Genomic DNA, 15,000 nt, shown 5'->3' with positions numbered 1-15,000 from the left:
CTAAGCATGCGCGACGCAGCAGTACAAAGTGATTCAGATCTTCTGTCTCTGCTTCACACAGCGCACACCTTGTCTCCCCACTTGTCTTGCACGTGTAAGTTCTTCGTCCTTGCTTTTTATAAGATTTCATATGCTGGTGTATAATTATCGTACATTCTTCTCCTCTCTAATTTCCTTTTACCATTTTTTATATGGATAGGCTTTACTTTTCATTAATCTCTTTGCACCAGTGTTGTTGTCGCCAGTATTGGTCTACAATTATCGTACATTCTTCTCCACTCTAATTTCCTTTTCCCATTCTTTATAATTATATGGATAGACTTTACTTTTCATTAATCTCTTTGTAGCAGTGTTGTCGTCTCCAGTATCTCGTAGCAAGCTGCCCAGATGTGTCACTCGTTGTCTCCCTCTGTGTCTCTGCCCTTGTATCGTTCCTCGTAACAGGTTTTCTTTCCCCAGTCCTCCTCCTCTTGGTAGCTCGTCTAGAAATGATCACTGCCTGTCTCCAATGCTTCTGAGGAGCGTTCAGAGGTTAAAAGATGAGTGAATGTAACGATATATTCATTGACACTGGGAGTAAAGACAAGCAAATGCATTCTTATCATTAGTGGTAGTAGTAGGAGTAGTAGCAGTAGTAGTAGTAGTAGTAGTAGTAGTAGTAGTAGTAGTAGTAGTAGTAGTAGTAGTAGTAGTAGTAGTATTGTCACTATTATTATTAGTAGTAGTAGTAGTAGTATCATCATCATCATCATCATCATCATCAAACAGCAATAGCAATAACAGGAGGAGGATGAATAGAAAAAAAAAGAAGAGGAAAAGAAAGAAGGAAAAAAGATAAGGAAAGGAGACTGAGAAGGAAGGGAAGATGAAAATAAAGATAAAAAGACGGAGAAAAAAAAGAAAAAAGAAAGAAAGAAAGAAAGAAAGAAAGAAGGGAGGGGGAGGAGGAGGAGGAGGAGGAGGAGGAGGAGGAGGAGGAGATGGTAGTGGTGGTGGTGGAGATGCAGGTGGTGATGGTGGTGAAGGAAAAGAGAAAAAGAAGAAAAGAAGTACAGAAAAGAGATAATAATAATAATAATAATAATAATGACAATAATAATAATAATAATAATAATAATAATAATAATATAAATACAAACAAGAAGAAAAAGAAGATAAAAAAGAAGAAAAACACGAATGATAAGAAAAACAAGGACAAGAACAAAAACAGAAAAATAAAAAAAAATAGAAGGAAAAGAAACAAGAAACAAGATCAAACGAAACCAAGAAAAAGAAAAGAAAGAGAAGGGAAGAGAAGACAGACTGAGTGACAACAAGCAGCAATCCAGTCTTTAGTCAATAAGGTCATTGATATCTTGCCTCATCAGCTCGCGTTCTGAAACACTCTGCTCTCTCACCACGACTATTTTCAGACGCCACAGAGATGATCAGCCGGGTTCTCAAGAGTGTTTCTCCCGTTAATGATGTAGAAGTCTTGCTAATCTACCACCAGAACCGTAAAAGACACTCTTAAATTCCAGTGTTACTGCAACTAGAGCCTTTTGAAAGTAGTGAAGATGTGCCGCAGAAGTGTTTCAGTATATGGTCTTGCCCCATATTCTGAAACGCTTTGCTCTCTCTGTTTTCAAAGGCCACAGAGAAGACTGACTGTATTCTCAAGAGTGCTCCTCCTGTTAATGATACAGAAATGTCATTAATCTGTCACCAGAAGCATAAAAAACAGCCTTGCAAACCCGCGTTATTTCAACTAGAGCCTTTTGAAAGTAGTGAAGAAGTGTTTCAGAATGCGGTTCATGATCCCGAAGCAAGCAGTGAGGCGCGGAGGACGATGACTTGTAATGAGAGGCTGGAGGGCGGGGCAGGGATACGAGGCGTGAGTGTGGCAGCGAGCGAGCCACTGTCATCACGCCCTGCACTGGTAAAGGAGTGTAAGAACAGGAGGAGGTAAGGAGGCAGCAGAAGGCCAGCTGACTCACGCGAAGCAGCTCCTGAACCTAAACAAGTCACTGGCAGTGGGTGTGATACCAGTGTTACGCGCCACCAAAGGGAACAGAAGGACGGGAAAAAACAAAACTTGGTAAATAAAATAGAAAAAAAAAACTAAAATTAAAAAAATAAAATGAGAAGATAAAAAGTTAGATACAAAAAGAAAAAAACTCACTCACTAACGAACGAACGAACGAATGAAGGGACTACTCATTAACTAACTAATTAAAACAAAACATATAAAGTAATGAAATAAATAAAAACTGCTAAATGAAAAGAAAAAAAAACTAACTAACTGACTAACTACTGTGTGTGTGTGTGTGTGTGTGTGTGTTAATGACGAAGCAAAATCCTTGTTCAACTTTCACTAGGATCATGAAAGTGAGTGTTCTGAAATTTGTTTGTATGTTCAAAAGTTGTTTTTTTGTTCGTATTAATTGATGCTTCTTTTATAATTTCTTTTCATCTCTCTCTCTCTCTCTCTCTCTCTCTCTCTCTCTCTCTCTCTCTCTCTCTCTCTCTCTCTCTCTCTCTCTCTCTGCTCATAACTTTGACAGAATCCCAATACCTGAACTTGGAATAGCCAGCAACACTCCTTGGATCCTTGTAGCTTCCTTGCGTAGATCGGGGCAATTTACAGTATTTCCCAGTGTTCTTATGCCCCGATGGAAGCACCCTTGAGAGCCGCAATAACCTCCACTACAGCCTGTCTGGTGCTGTCGAGATAGGGGGCGAAATGGTGACGACTACTGTATTCTGTGATTTTTCTTAAGTTCTATGACTGCTCTCTTGAAATCCGGGTTCAGTACTGTGTTTGGTGATATCTTCAGTTTTAAAAGTCTTGAGTTTCATGCAGTGCTGACTTACAGACGACAGTTTTAACACGTTTGCTACAACAGTCTTATCAAGTTCTGTTGCCGCGCTCTTGAATCAGGGTTGAATATTGTGTCTGGTAATGTCTTCGGTTTAAATATTGCTAGTTTTATGCAGGTTGATTTATATTTGACAATGTCAGCACATTTACTACAATTTCTGCTCGTGTCTGGTCTCTTCAGCTTTCTTTCCTCGGCAGTTTCGCCTTTTTTGTCACTCGCATGCTTCATTTGGTATTGCTGTCCAGTTATTAACACTACTTTTTTCCTCTTTCAGTCGTATATCTCACTACTGCTTATACTCCCTCATTACAACACATTCCTTCCCTCCCGGCACTTTCACACACTCGTCACCCTCGCATTTTTCGTGTAATGTTCATGCTTAATCATTTGCAGCACACTCTTTCCTCCGCGGTGCTTCTGTTCACTCGTTTTCTCGCACTTATAAAGTTGGTGGAGGACAGGCACACTATATGCATGGTTCCCGCGACGCAGTGCAGCAGCCCCGCGCCCCGCTACTTCCCGCTGGCTCACGACCACTCCGCTGACCGTTCACACCCAGGACAGTATTCACGACGCGCCGCTGGTACCTAATGAGGCGACGAAGGAGGAGGAGGAGGAGGAGGAGGAGGAGGAGGAGGAAGAGGAGGAGAAATAAAAGGAACAAATAAATAAGGAGATGAAAGGGAAACATTAAAGCACAGCAGCAGAAAAGGAAAGAAAAGAGAAAAGGAGGAGGAAGAGAAGGAGGAGGAGGGGAGAGGGAACACAAAGGAACACAACAGAAGAGCAAGCAGCATCACACCTGTAGGTCCTTTAAAGTGAAAGCGGTAATGGTGGTGATTACAGTGCTCATGACAAAAGACGAGCTGCTCTAGGGACGCCAGACTCGCTTTGCCTCGTTTGGCAATGTAGCATCCAGCACAATACAAACAATCGTTACTGCGGGATTAGCTCATAAACTTTAATATTACGCCAGTCTGTGACCTCTGACGTGGCGTGGAGGGTCACAGAGCAACAACACACAACACCAGGAGAAAGAAGAGGAGGAAGAGGAGGGGGAGGGTGGAGCGCGAGCGGCTGTTATAGTGTGTTCCTGCGCCTGGCTGTTCTGTTCACTGGCTGTGGTGGAGCAAATGATGTGACCTTGGAGCCGCAACCACCAGGAGAGTGGAGTGGTGTTGTCTTCCTTCTTTCCACCTCCTTTCCTTCACTCATTCATGCTCTTCCTTCTATTCTTCTTCCTTTCTTCCTTCCTTCATTCATTCACTAATTTATTCATTCCTTCACGTCTTTCCTTCCTTCCATCATTCATTCAATATTCCCTTCCTTGCTTCCTTCCTTCTTTTCTTTTGCCGCTCTTTTTCTTTCTCCCTTCCATTCTTTTTTTTCCTTTATTTTCCTTTCTTCCATGTTTCTTTCCTTTATCTTCCTTCCTTCCTTATTTCTATTCATTTCCTTTCTTCCTTATTTTCTTCATTCATTAATTAATTCTGCCACCCTCTTGCTCGCCTTCTTCCTTCCTTCCTGCCTTCGTTTTTTTTCCTACTTTTCTTCCTTCTTTATTTTTTTTTTTTCAATTCATCTACGCACACACACACACACACACACACACACACACTAGCATATAGTCAGATTAAGATCAATGAATCAGGTAATTCATTCATTCTAAATATATTATGAATAAAAAGAAATTGTTATAATGGATTATTTTCTAACATAACAATAAAAATGCGATGATAAAATTATGTACACTTTTAAGTCAACGTTTCAACTCTCAACCCATCTGTAATACATCAGTAATGTTAAACAAGCACAATTTCTATGATAAAAAACGTGTACTTAAAAACATTAAAATATAAAGAATCGTATGATATAAAGCATTTGAAAAGAATCATACCACAATACAAAGTGAGGTAACAAAAATACAAATGAAGTCAACGGTTAGCACTCGACAGTCAAGAAATGGCGGCGTGACTTGAATTTGTGTTTACATGAATATTTTCCTTCACATCTTCACCATTACCTCTATCTGGTGCTTGTGATGAGTACAGGTGATACTTTAAGGTGTTGTGGTGATGTGCAGCGACTGTGGTGAGGGAGGAACTTGTGGTAATCGTCAGGGGCGGATTTTGCAATGGGCGACATGAGCAGCTAGCCAGGGCGGTGGTGTGTGCAAGTGTGCCTTGTGCTCCACACCGCTCTGTCATCTTCGCTCAGACTCGTGTGTGAAAGGGTCTGTGGGCTGATATCCCAACCACAGCAAGCACGACCACCAGCTGTCACTGTGAGTGTAACGCGTCATTGCTAGTCTTGTAATCTATTTACCGAGTGTTTGAGCCCTCCGCTAAGTCAGTGTTTTCCTTCCTGCCACAATTGTAGAAGGCCTTATTTTACTGACAAGCGTTGCCACAATCACTGGGTGTCATGAAGTAATTAAGAAACGACATTTTATTCAGATTTTTGGAGAGGAAATGAGCTTCGTCGCATCGGAGGTGAAGGGCCGACCTACTTTGTCCAATGAATGAGTTAATAGTGGCCATTTCTCACTGAAGTAGTTCTTTTCTCTACACTCACAAAAGAAACTTAGAATTCACTGTATTTACCTAAAAAAAAAAAAAATGGGGAACCGTGCGAGTCCGAACAGCGAGTCGAAGGTACTCGGAGGTTTCAAGTATTCGATAAATAATTAATAATATATTACAAGACTTGATGACGCGTTACAGACACTCACAATGACAGCCGGTGGTCGTGCTTGCTGTGGTTGGGATATCAGCGCCACAGAGCCTTTCACACACGAGTCTGAGCAAAGATGACAGAGCGGTGTGTGGAGCACAAGGTACACTTCGCACAGACGGACACTTCAGCACACGACAGCGGCATGGAGCGCCCACTAAAACTTATTTCACAGCGTTACCCACGCCACTGCTACATTACTGTACCGTTACGTTTACCGAACTGAAACTGCTAAATTTCTAGGTGCTATCATAGACGAATATTTCAAGTGGAAAAAGCATATTTATCACGTTTGTGTCAACTGACTAAGGGGCGATTTCACAGTGCTGGGTACCTTTCCCAAGCAAGAGCCTTGCCAGCCTGGTAACAGGCTGGTTTATTTAGGAAATAAAACAAGCACAAGAGGATAAGAACTTGTGATACTTGCAAGAAATTAATGCACTGGTAAGCTCCAGTGGGGAGGCCCAGCAGCTGCCAAGCCAGCGTCACCAAAGGTTCCAATTTCTGGTGAGGATCAAAACAAACGGCCGCGGAAAACGTGTGTGAAATCGGATTTGTTAATGGTGGCAGACATCACCACTCATTGGTAACGATCACAACACAGGAGGCGACCGTGAAATAGGCCAAAGATTTGTGACATATTGTATCGTATTGGCTGTAAACTCACCACTCACCTTATGCTGTTTGTTGTACTCTTTCTTGTAGTAAGGTCATGTATTGCATGTCTGCTTGGGGAAGTACGTGGCCATCATTTTTAGAGAGTGCTGTCAAGACTCAAAAAAATAGTCTACGTGTTATAACATTCCAACAAAAGTTTGATTCAGCTGAGGAAATCTGTTGATCTTTAAATCAATTAAAGGTCTCTTTTGTTCATCACCACTTTATGCTGACCACTGTTTACTTCACTAAAAAGTGGTACAATTTTTTTTTCTTTTTTTCAGATACAGGCTCATTTGCACAATGCTACAAGAAATGTAGACAATTTAGTATGTCCTTCATTTACAACAACTTTATATCATAACTATTTTGCATTTTGGTTCTCAGTTATGGAATTCTTTGCCTACTCACTCAAAAGTTATATCAGTTCTTGCAGTATATATATATATATATATATATATATATATATATATATATATATATATATATATATATATATATATATATATATATATATATATATATATATATATATATATATACACACACACACACACACACACACACACACACACACACACACACACACACACACACACACACACACACACACACACACACACACACACACACACACACACACACACACACACACACACACACACACACACACACACACATACATAATAAATAAGAGAAGCTGCAAGAAACGACCAGGCTTACACGTGGCAGTCCCTGTATGAAATATACCTACCTATTTCCATCTATCATCCCCATCCATAAACCTGTCTAATCTTCTCTTAAAGCTCTCTAATGTCCCAGCATTAACATCATGATTACTGAGTTCGTTCGACTCATCTACCACTCTATTTGAGAACCAATTTTTTCCTATCTCCTTCCTAAACCTAAATTTTTCAAGCCTGAACCCGTTATTTCTTGTTCTACCCTGGTTGCTGATCTTAAGAATTTTGCTTACATCCCCCTTGTTATAATCCTTATACCACTTAAATACTTCTATCAGGTCCCCTCTTAACCTACGTCTCTCTAAAGAATGTAAATTTAACAACTTCTGTCTCGCCTCATAAGGAATACTCCTCATCGCCTGTATCCTTTTAGTCATTCTCCTTTGTACTGATTCTAATAGACCTATATCTTTCCTGTAATGTGGGGACCAGAACTACACAGCGTAGTCTAGATGAGGTCTGACCAGCGCCAAGTGTAACTGTAATATTACTTCCGGCCTTCTACTTTTAACACTCCTAAAAATTAATCCTAGTATCCTATTTGCCCTGTTTCTGGCCTCTATGCATTGCTTTCTTAGACGGAGTTCAGAGCTAACTATAACTCCTAAATCTTTCTCGTACCCTGTACCTACCAGAGTTTGGTTGTTTAATGTGTACCTCCTGTGTGGGTTTCCTCTACCTACGCTAAGTACTTTGCATTTATTGATATTAAATTGCATTTGCCATCTTTCCGTCCATTCATCCTATCTAAATCTGCCTGCAAGGCGATGGCATCCGATTCTGACCTAATTAATCTACCTATCTTTTTGTCATCCGCAAATTTACTAAATGACTACTAATTCCACTATTCAAGTCATTGATATATATTAGAAATAACAATGGCCCTAATATTGATCCCTGTGGCACCCCACTAATTACATGACCCCACTCGGATTTCGAGCCGTTTATTACAACTCTTTGTCGCCTATCGCTAAGCCATGACCCTATCCAGCCTAACACCTTCCCATCTATCCCGTGTGCCCTAACCTTTCTCAGGAGCCTTTGATGGGGTACCTTGTCAAATGCTTTACTAAAGTCCAGATATAAGATATCATAACTACCACCATTATCTGCTGCCTCTTACATTTTACTGTAAAAACTTAACAAGTTTGTCAGGCAAGACTTCCCCTTCGTGAAGCCATGCTGTGACTGATTTATCAAGTTATGTTTGTCTAAATGTTCCCTAATGTTCCTCGCTATTATTGACTCTAATATTTTACCTACAACAGACAGATCTATAGTTAGACGCTAAAGTTTTATCTCCTTTCTTAAAGATGGGTACTACATTAGCCTGCCTCCACATTACTGGTGCCTCACCTGACTCAAGTGATTTCCTAAAGACAGAAATTAACGGCTCACTAATAATCTCTGCATTCCTTAAGTACTCTGGGATATATTTCATCTGGTTCTGGTGTCTTGAATTTTTTAGCCCATCTATCTCCTGTTATGGAAATATCTGTCAGCTTCTCATTCTCCTCTGCTCTAAACACCTGTTCACTATCTGGCATATCCTGCATGTTTTCCTGGGTGAAGACAGTTAAAAAATACTCATTCAGAATTTTACTAATCTCCTCCCCAGAACTAACCAGCTCCCCATCTGCTGCCTTTAATGGACCTATAGTATCCTTGTTCTTCGTCCTGTATACCTGATAAAATCCCTTGGGGTCCGTCTTCGCCTGGCTGGCTACCTTTAATTCATAATTGTCCTTAGCTTTCCTCGTTAACTTCCTGACTGTTCTAACTTATTCATTATATTGTGACCTTAAATCTTCTTCACCTGTTCTTAATCTCATATATACTTCTCTTACGCCCTATATAATGTTTTAACCTAGTAGTCATCATTTAGGGTCGTTTTTCTGTGATCTTATTGCCCTATACGGGATGTTTGCTAACTGACCTGTATGAACTTTACGAAATATTTATACAACTCATCTACATTTACTTCACCTAGTCCCCTCATCTCGGCCCCTTCCATCCTCTCCACTCCATCTGCCCGCCTCGACTTCACCTCTCCCATTTCAGCATGACCTGACATTCCAACACACACCTATCTCCCCCTCCCTGTCTCCTCCGCCCCTTCCGGACACATCTTCCCTCCTCTTGTCCTACACCCTCACGCCTCACCTCACCTCTCTCATCCTGCCTTATCTCTCTCAACTCCGTCGCTGACCTGACCTCACCCTGCATCCGTTGCCAGTCCACTCCTTGGAGGTACCTTTTTTAATTCCTCAAAATCTGCTCTCCTAAAGTCAGGTATTTTACTAGTGTTTTTGTTTCTAACAGTTTCTTCCCATTCTAAATTGTACCTAATTTCCCAATGGTCACTGTCACCTAGCTGTCCTCCAACCTCTACCTGCGTGACTGCTTCCTTCCTGTTAGTAAGAATTAAATCTAGAATATTATTTCCCCTTGTGGGTTCTACGACTGCCTGTTTTAAAAAGAATATTCTGAATTATCTTAAGACATTCCTCTGCTTCCCTGTTACCCACCATCAGACTCCAGTCGATATTCCTAAAATTAAAATCTTCTACCACACATACCTGACTGTACCTGCCTGCTCTATTTATTTCCTGCCACAGTGAGGTGTTACTCTCCTTTGTACTGTTCGGTGGCCTGTACACTACTCCCAGTACTACTGACAGCGATCCTTCCTTAATATCTACCCATATTGACTCTGCTTTGTTATCTGTTTTAATTATATTGTTAATACAACACTGTAATGTGTCCCTAACGTATAACGTGTGTGTGTGTGTGTGTGTGTGTGTTAGACAGATATATATATATATATATATATATATATATATATATATATATATATATATATATATATATATATATATATATATATATATATATATATATATAATTTATTTAAGTACAATTTTTTTTTAATTAACAAGATAGTTGAAAGTGGAGTATTTTTTATGGCACATTGTGTTTCATGTGTTGGTGTTTTTGTGTGTTGTGATTGATGTGTTAGTGATTTTGTTTGTGTTTGGTGTGTGATGTTGTTACATGTTTGTGCTTTGTTTGTTTCGGGTGTTCAATATTTGCATGAGTTTTGTTGACTGGGATTGTGTCCTTTCCTCAGTGTTTCATGTTTATGCTTTGTTTGTTTACTTCCTGGGAAGTCCCAACACTGTTTTTCCTTCATTGTGTGAGGGGCACCTTGAGGCGGAGGGTGGGACAGTGTTGATGATGGTGCACACCATCGTAAACACCACAAAAAAAAAAGAAAGAAAGAAAGAAGGAAGGAAAAGAGAAAGAAGCGGCGCACTATCTGAGCGGTACAATGATATATGCTAAAAAAAAAATAAGTTCCTAATTTATGAAATTTTATAGAAATAAATCGGCATCTGATATGAACTTAAAAAGTGAAAATCCGTGATTAAGAATTTTAATAATGGATTTTCATTAACATTTTGGAAACTAATACATTTTTGTTGTTGTTGTTGTTATTATATGAAATTAATGATCAGTGTTTTAAAGCTAACGTCATTAGGAACGAAGAGTCAAACACTGTAGGTGAAAAATATCATTATGGCCTAGAAATAGACACTAAAGGAAACATGCGCTGTCTGTTCAGTGTGTGTGTGTGTGTGTGTGTGTGTGTGTGTGTGTGTGTGTGTGTGTGTGTGTGTGTGTGTGTGTGTGTGTGTGTGTGTGTGTGTGTGTGTGTGTGTGTGTGTGTGTGTGTGTAGTCTTTGGTGTGCCGGAAGCCCGCGAAGCTCTGTGTTGTGTTAGCCACACCAAGTGTTTCCCATTGTCAAGTTTTGCTAGGACACTTTCAGCTGGCAGCAACATAAAAGCTTCCAGATTTTCTTGGGTCGCGGGACTTCAGAGACGATTTTCCATCAATTTTAGAATGGAAAACGACCGTCCACAGGCAACTTGTGCCACAGGCAGCGTCAGCAGCAGCGTGTAGGCCAGACCAGTGCTCTCGTAGGCTTTAATGAAGAGGCTCAAGTTACAGTGATAGAAAATTGTTGACTCAGCCATCGAGGAGCACGGCTTGGCTGGAGACAAGACAAGACAAGACGAGGCACAAAGGCTTATCTTCTGCTGGACGGCCGCGTGCTTCGTGACGTCACAGCAGCGGTTTGCGCCAGCTGCCTTCACTTTCCTGTATTACAGATTAGAGGCATTTCATCTCCGTACGTGTGCTTCCTTTAGCGCAGTGAAATATTTCTCTATGTAAATCAGCATATCAAAAAGCTAATAATTTCTTACTAGAAAAATTCCGATCTGCAAGCAGTCCATTATGAGCAGTGCCAGCACAAGAAATGTTAACACAGCAGAGCCCGCCACGCAGCGCACCACCAGCGGCCTTGCTACCAAGGACAGTGCACTCAAATGTTAAATATTATCTGCTCTCGCCGCGACGGTGGCGCCTCCAGCGGCCAGAGGGAAACATTACTCCCGCTGGCGTCAGTTCACCATTACTCGCACCATTGTGTGCTGATTTATTCCGTGGATCTCTGGGCTGAGTCCTTCTCGTGCTGCAGAATGGACAGGTGTAGTGGTGTAATGGTGGTGCAACACAGGGGAGGGTTCCCACGGGCGGTTCATGCCCCAGGGAATCCGCACCGCTCTAAAGTTCTTTCATCTCACCTCCTACTACTGTTTTCATGCCATGACTGATACTCACACAAGTCCACAATACTTGATTATATCTTATTATTGTTGTGAACGTCAATGTTCACATTAAAATCGACAGCAATAATTCCTATTGAACTTTTGGTGCGGCATGAACACAGTTAGGGAAACACTGTTCAAATACATCTTCTATACTCTAGGCCGCGTTGGGGTTCCCGTGGCCCAGTGGATAGAGTGACGGTCTTGGAAGCATTGAATGTTGGTCGCCAGCGTTCAAATCCCACCACGAACTTCAAAAATAATAAAAATAATAATAATAAAATAGATAAAAAAAATTTAAAAACTGGCTGAAAATATTTACTTCATAATGAATTAGATTTCTTCTTTAATATATATTAACATGAACATAATATGGGGAAATAGGCTAATCTGCAAAAAAAGGGTCTTCGTGGCCCAGTGGGTAGAGTGATGAACTTCAAGATTGGCGTGAGGGAAGCGTGGGTTCGAACCCCACTCGGAACTTACAAAAAACTTCAAAGAGCATCCACTCCACCACCATGTGTGCCTAAAAAACACACAGTATGGTGGTGGAGCTGCCCAGGGGAGAGCTGCCCTCCCCACCCCTTCTCCCTCCCTGGGAACTACAAGGACCACCAAACTGACTCACTCAAGTAGGTTAACGATAGGATAGGTTAGCATAGCATAGGATAGGACAGAGTCAGTTTGTAATGGTCCATGTAGAGAACAGGGTAAGGAGGAGGACCACCAGCAGAGGAAGAAGGACCACCACCACCACCAGCAAAAGAAGAAGGACCACCACCAGCAGCAGCAGCAGAGGAAGAAGAAGGACCACCACCACCAACAACAGCAGCAGCAGCAGAGGAAGAAGAAGGACCACCACCACCAGCAGCAGAGGAAGAAGAAGAACCACCACCACCACCACCACCTCCAGCAGAGGAAGAAGAAGGACCACCACCACCATCAGGAAGGTAGGGCAATAAAAATAAAATAATAATAATAGATTAAATAATAAATAATAAAATAAATAATATATAATAAATTAAATAATAAATAATAAAAATAAAATAATAATAAATAATAATGATAAAATAAATAATAATAAATAATAAATTAAATAATAAATAATGAATAATAAAAATAACATAATAATAATAGATTAATAATAATAATTCAATAGTTTCAGCAGGGGAAGAAGACCAGCAGCAGCAGCAGAGGAAGAGGAAGAAGAACCACCACCACCAGCAGCAGAGGAAGAAGAAGGACCACCACCACCACCACCACCACCAGCAGAGGAAGAAGAAGGACCACCACCACCACCAGCAGCAGCAGAGGAAGAAGAAGGACCACCACCACCACCACCAGCAGAGGAAGAAGAAGGACCACCACCACCACCACCAGCAGAGAAAGAAGAAGGACCACCACCAACAGAGGAAGAAGAAGCACCACCACCAGCAGAGGAAGAAGAAGGACCACCACCACCACCACCAGCAGCAGAGGAAGAAGAAGGACCACCACCACCACCAGCAGCAGAGGAAGAAGAAGGACCACCACCACCGGCAGCAGCAGCAGAGGAAGAAGAAGGACCACCACCACCACCAAAAGCAGCAGCAGCAGCAGCAGCAGAGGAAGAAGAAGGACCACCACCACCAGCAGCAGCAGAGGAAGAAGAAGGACCATCTCCACCACCAGCAGCAGCAGAGGAAGAAGAAGGACCACCACCACCACCAGCAGCAGAGGAAGAAGAAGGACCACCTCCACCACCACCAGCAGCAGCAGAGGAAGAAGAAGGACCACCACCACCAGCAGCAGCAGAGGAAGAAGAAGGACCACCACCACCACCAGCAGCAGAGGAAGAAGGACCACCACCACCACCACCAGCAGTAGCAGAGGAAGAAGAAGGACCACCACCACCACCACCACCTCTGCTGGTCCTTCATCTGCTGCAGCTGCTGCTGCTGCTGCTGCTGCTTGTGGTGGTGGTGGTGGATAGAATAGGATAGGATATGGTTAGTTAGGTGGTCCATGAAGTTGTCAGAGGAAGAAGAAGAAGCACCACCACCACCACCAAGTGAAGAAGAAGACCAGAGGAAGACACTTTCTATTAATGAATAGATTTGGCATGATTCCGGGCTCAAATACCTTTTATGGGCAACCTCTCTATCGTATATAGCACGAGAACAGGCTGTTTTAAAGGTTTAAAGGTTTAGGGCGAGACAAAGAATGTGTGCCTCACCTTTGTTATGCGCTCCACACACAGGGACGGGTCTCTGACACGAAAGCAGTACTCATTCCAAGGAAAATCAGCATAATACCTCCTCAGGTCCCCCCAATTAGCAGCGGCAAAACGCCAGAGGCACCTCCGCTTTGGGGGATCCTGAGGAGGGAATGGAGCGATAGGACAAATGAGGTTGTGATCGGAGGTGCCCAACGGAGAAGACAGAGTGACAGCATAAGCAGAAGGTTAGATGTGGTTAAAGGCGATGTGATGTGCTCTATTTTAGAATTTAAGTAGTCAAAGATTTTTTTTTTTATAGTCAGAAGAGTCAGGTGAGAGGTGTACAGCACAGATAAATTTAGTTTGAGAGTGACTGTAGTCGTAGCCGGATGGTGAAAAATTCGGAAGATTCAAGAGTTAAGTCGTTGCGCACACAGACGCCTCAGACACCTGTGTTTTGGTGAGGAAAGGAAGATGAGGTTTAGTAGAGGAGAGGCAATGTTCTACAGATTGAAAATTATATTTAAGGCCGCGAGTGTTGCAGAAGTTAATGAAGAAAAAGTTGAGGGAGGTGTCAAGACACTTAGAGTCGATACTAGAAGAGCAGTCCGACCTGGGGACATTTGTGGTCCCCCTCCCCAGATGGCGACTCCGAGGCTGGTGTAGGAGTCGCCAAACTCTACTTAGTATTTTGAGTGAAGGGTGTGTGTGTAGTTTTGTGTAAAGGAAGAGTTGTCTTAGTATACAGAGTTGTCTTAGTATACAGAGTTGTCTTAGTATACAGAGTTGTCTTAGTATACAGAGTTGCTAGTCATTTTCAAGGTGAATACAGTGACCACACGGCAAAACTTCATGTCTGTGGCAATGATACCGATCACTGGTCATTACACAACATGCTGATATACACAACACAACGTTGTTGCTCGCACTTACTATAATGTCAATCACAGTCTTACCCATCCAGCACAAAAAATATGAAGATAACCGAGCCGCCACGCACCACGCCACCCAGCGGCCACGCTACTCATTTTCAAGGTGAACACTGCAAAACTGTGTGGCAACGAGCGGGGTTGTATGGCGGCCTGCCAGTGGCCACTGGTTACTACAGGACACGGTGATATGGTGTACACAGCAC

At 42.0% G+C, this 15,000-nt stretch overlaps 2 protein-coding genes across 2 annotated transcripts in view; one reads left to right on the top strand and one right to left on the bottom strand.

Moving 5' to 3' along the window:
* The window catches only part of LOC135108953 (sex-determining region Y protein-like), a 14,404-nt gene extending 609 nt beyond the window's left edge, over positions 1–13,795 (top strand). Inside the window, exons 2-3 of the mRNA XM_064019856.1 lie at positions 12,341–12,618; positions 12,834–13,795. Of these exons, the coding sequence (XP_063875926.1) occupies positions 12,341–12,618; positions 12,834–13,534 (979 nt within the window). The 3' untranslated portion in view covers positions 13,535–13,795. The remainder of the gene's footprint in view (positions 1–12,340; positions 12,619–12,833) is intronic.
* The window catches only part of LOC135108955 (uncharacterized), a 100,887-nt gene that overhangs the window by 51,962 nt on the left and 33,925 nt on the right, over positions 1–15,000 (bottom strand). The window lies entirely within an intron of this gene.

This window comes from Scylla paramamosain, chromosome 18, assembly GCF_035594125.1.
Source record: "Scylla paramamosain isolate STU-SP2022 chromosome 18, ASM3559412v1, whole genome shotgun sequence".
Classification (NCBI taxonomy): Eukaryota; Metazoa; Arthropoda; class Malacostraca; order Decapoda; family Portunidae; genus Scylla; species Scylla paramamosain.
Note: the sequence above shows the minus strand (reverse complement) of the source record. Positions and strands in the feature narration are given on the sequence as shown.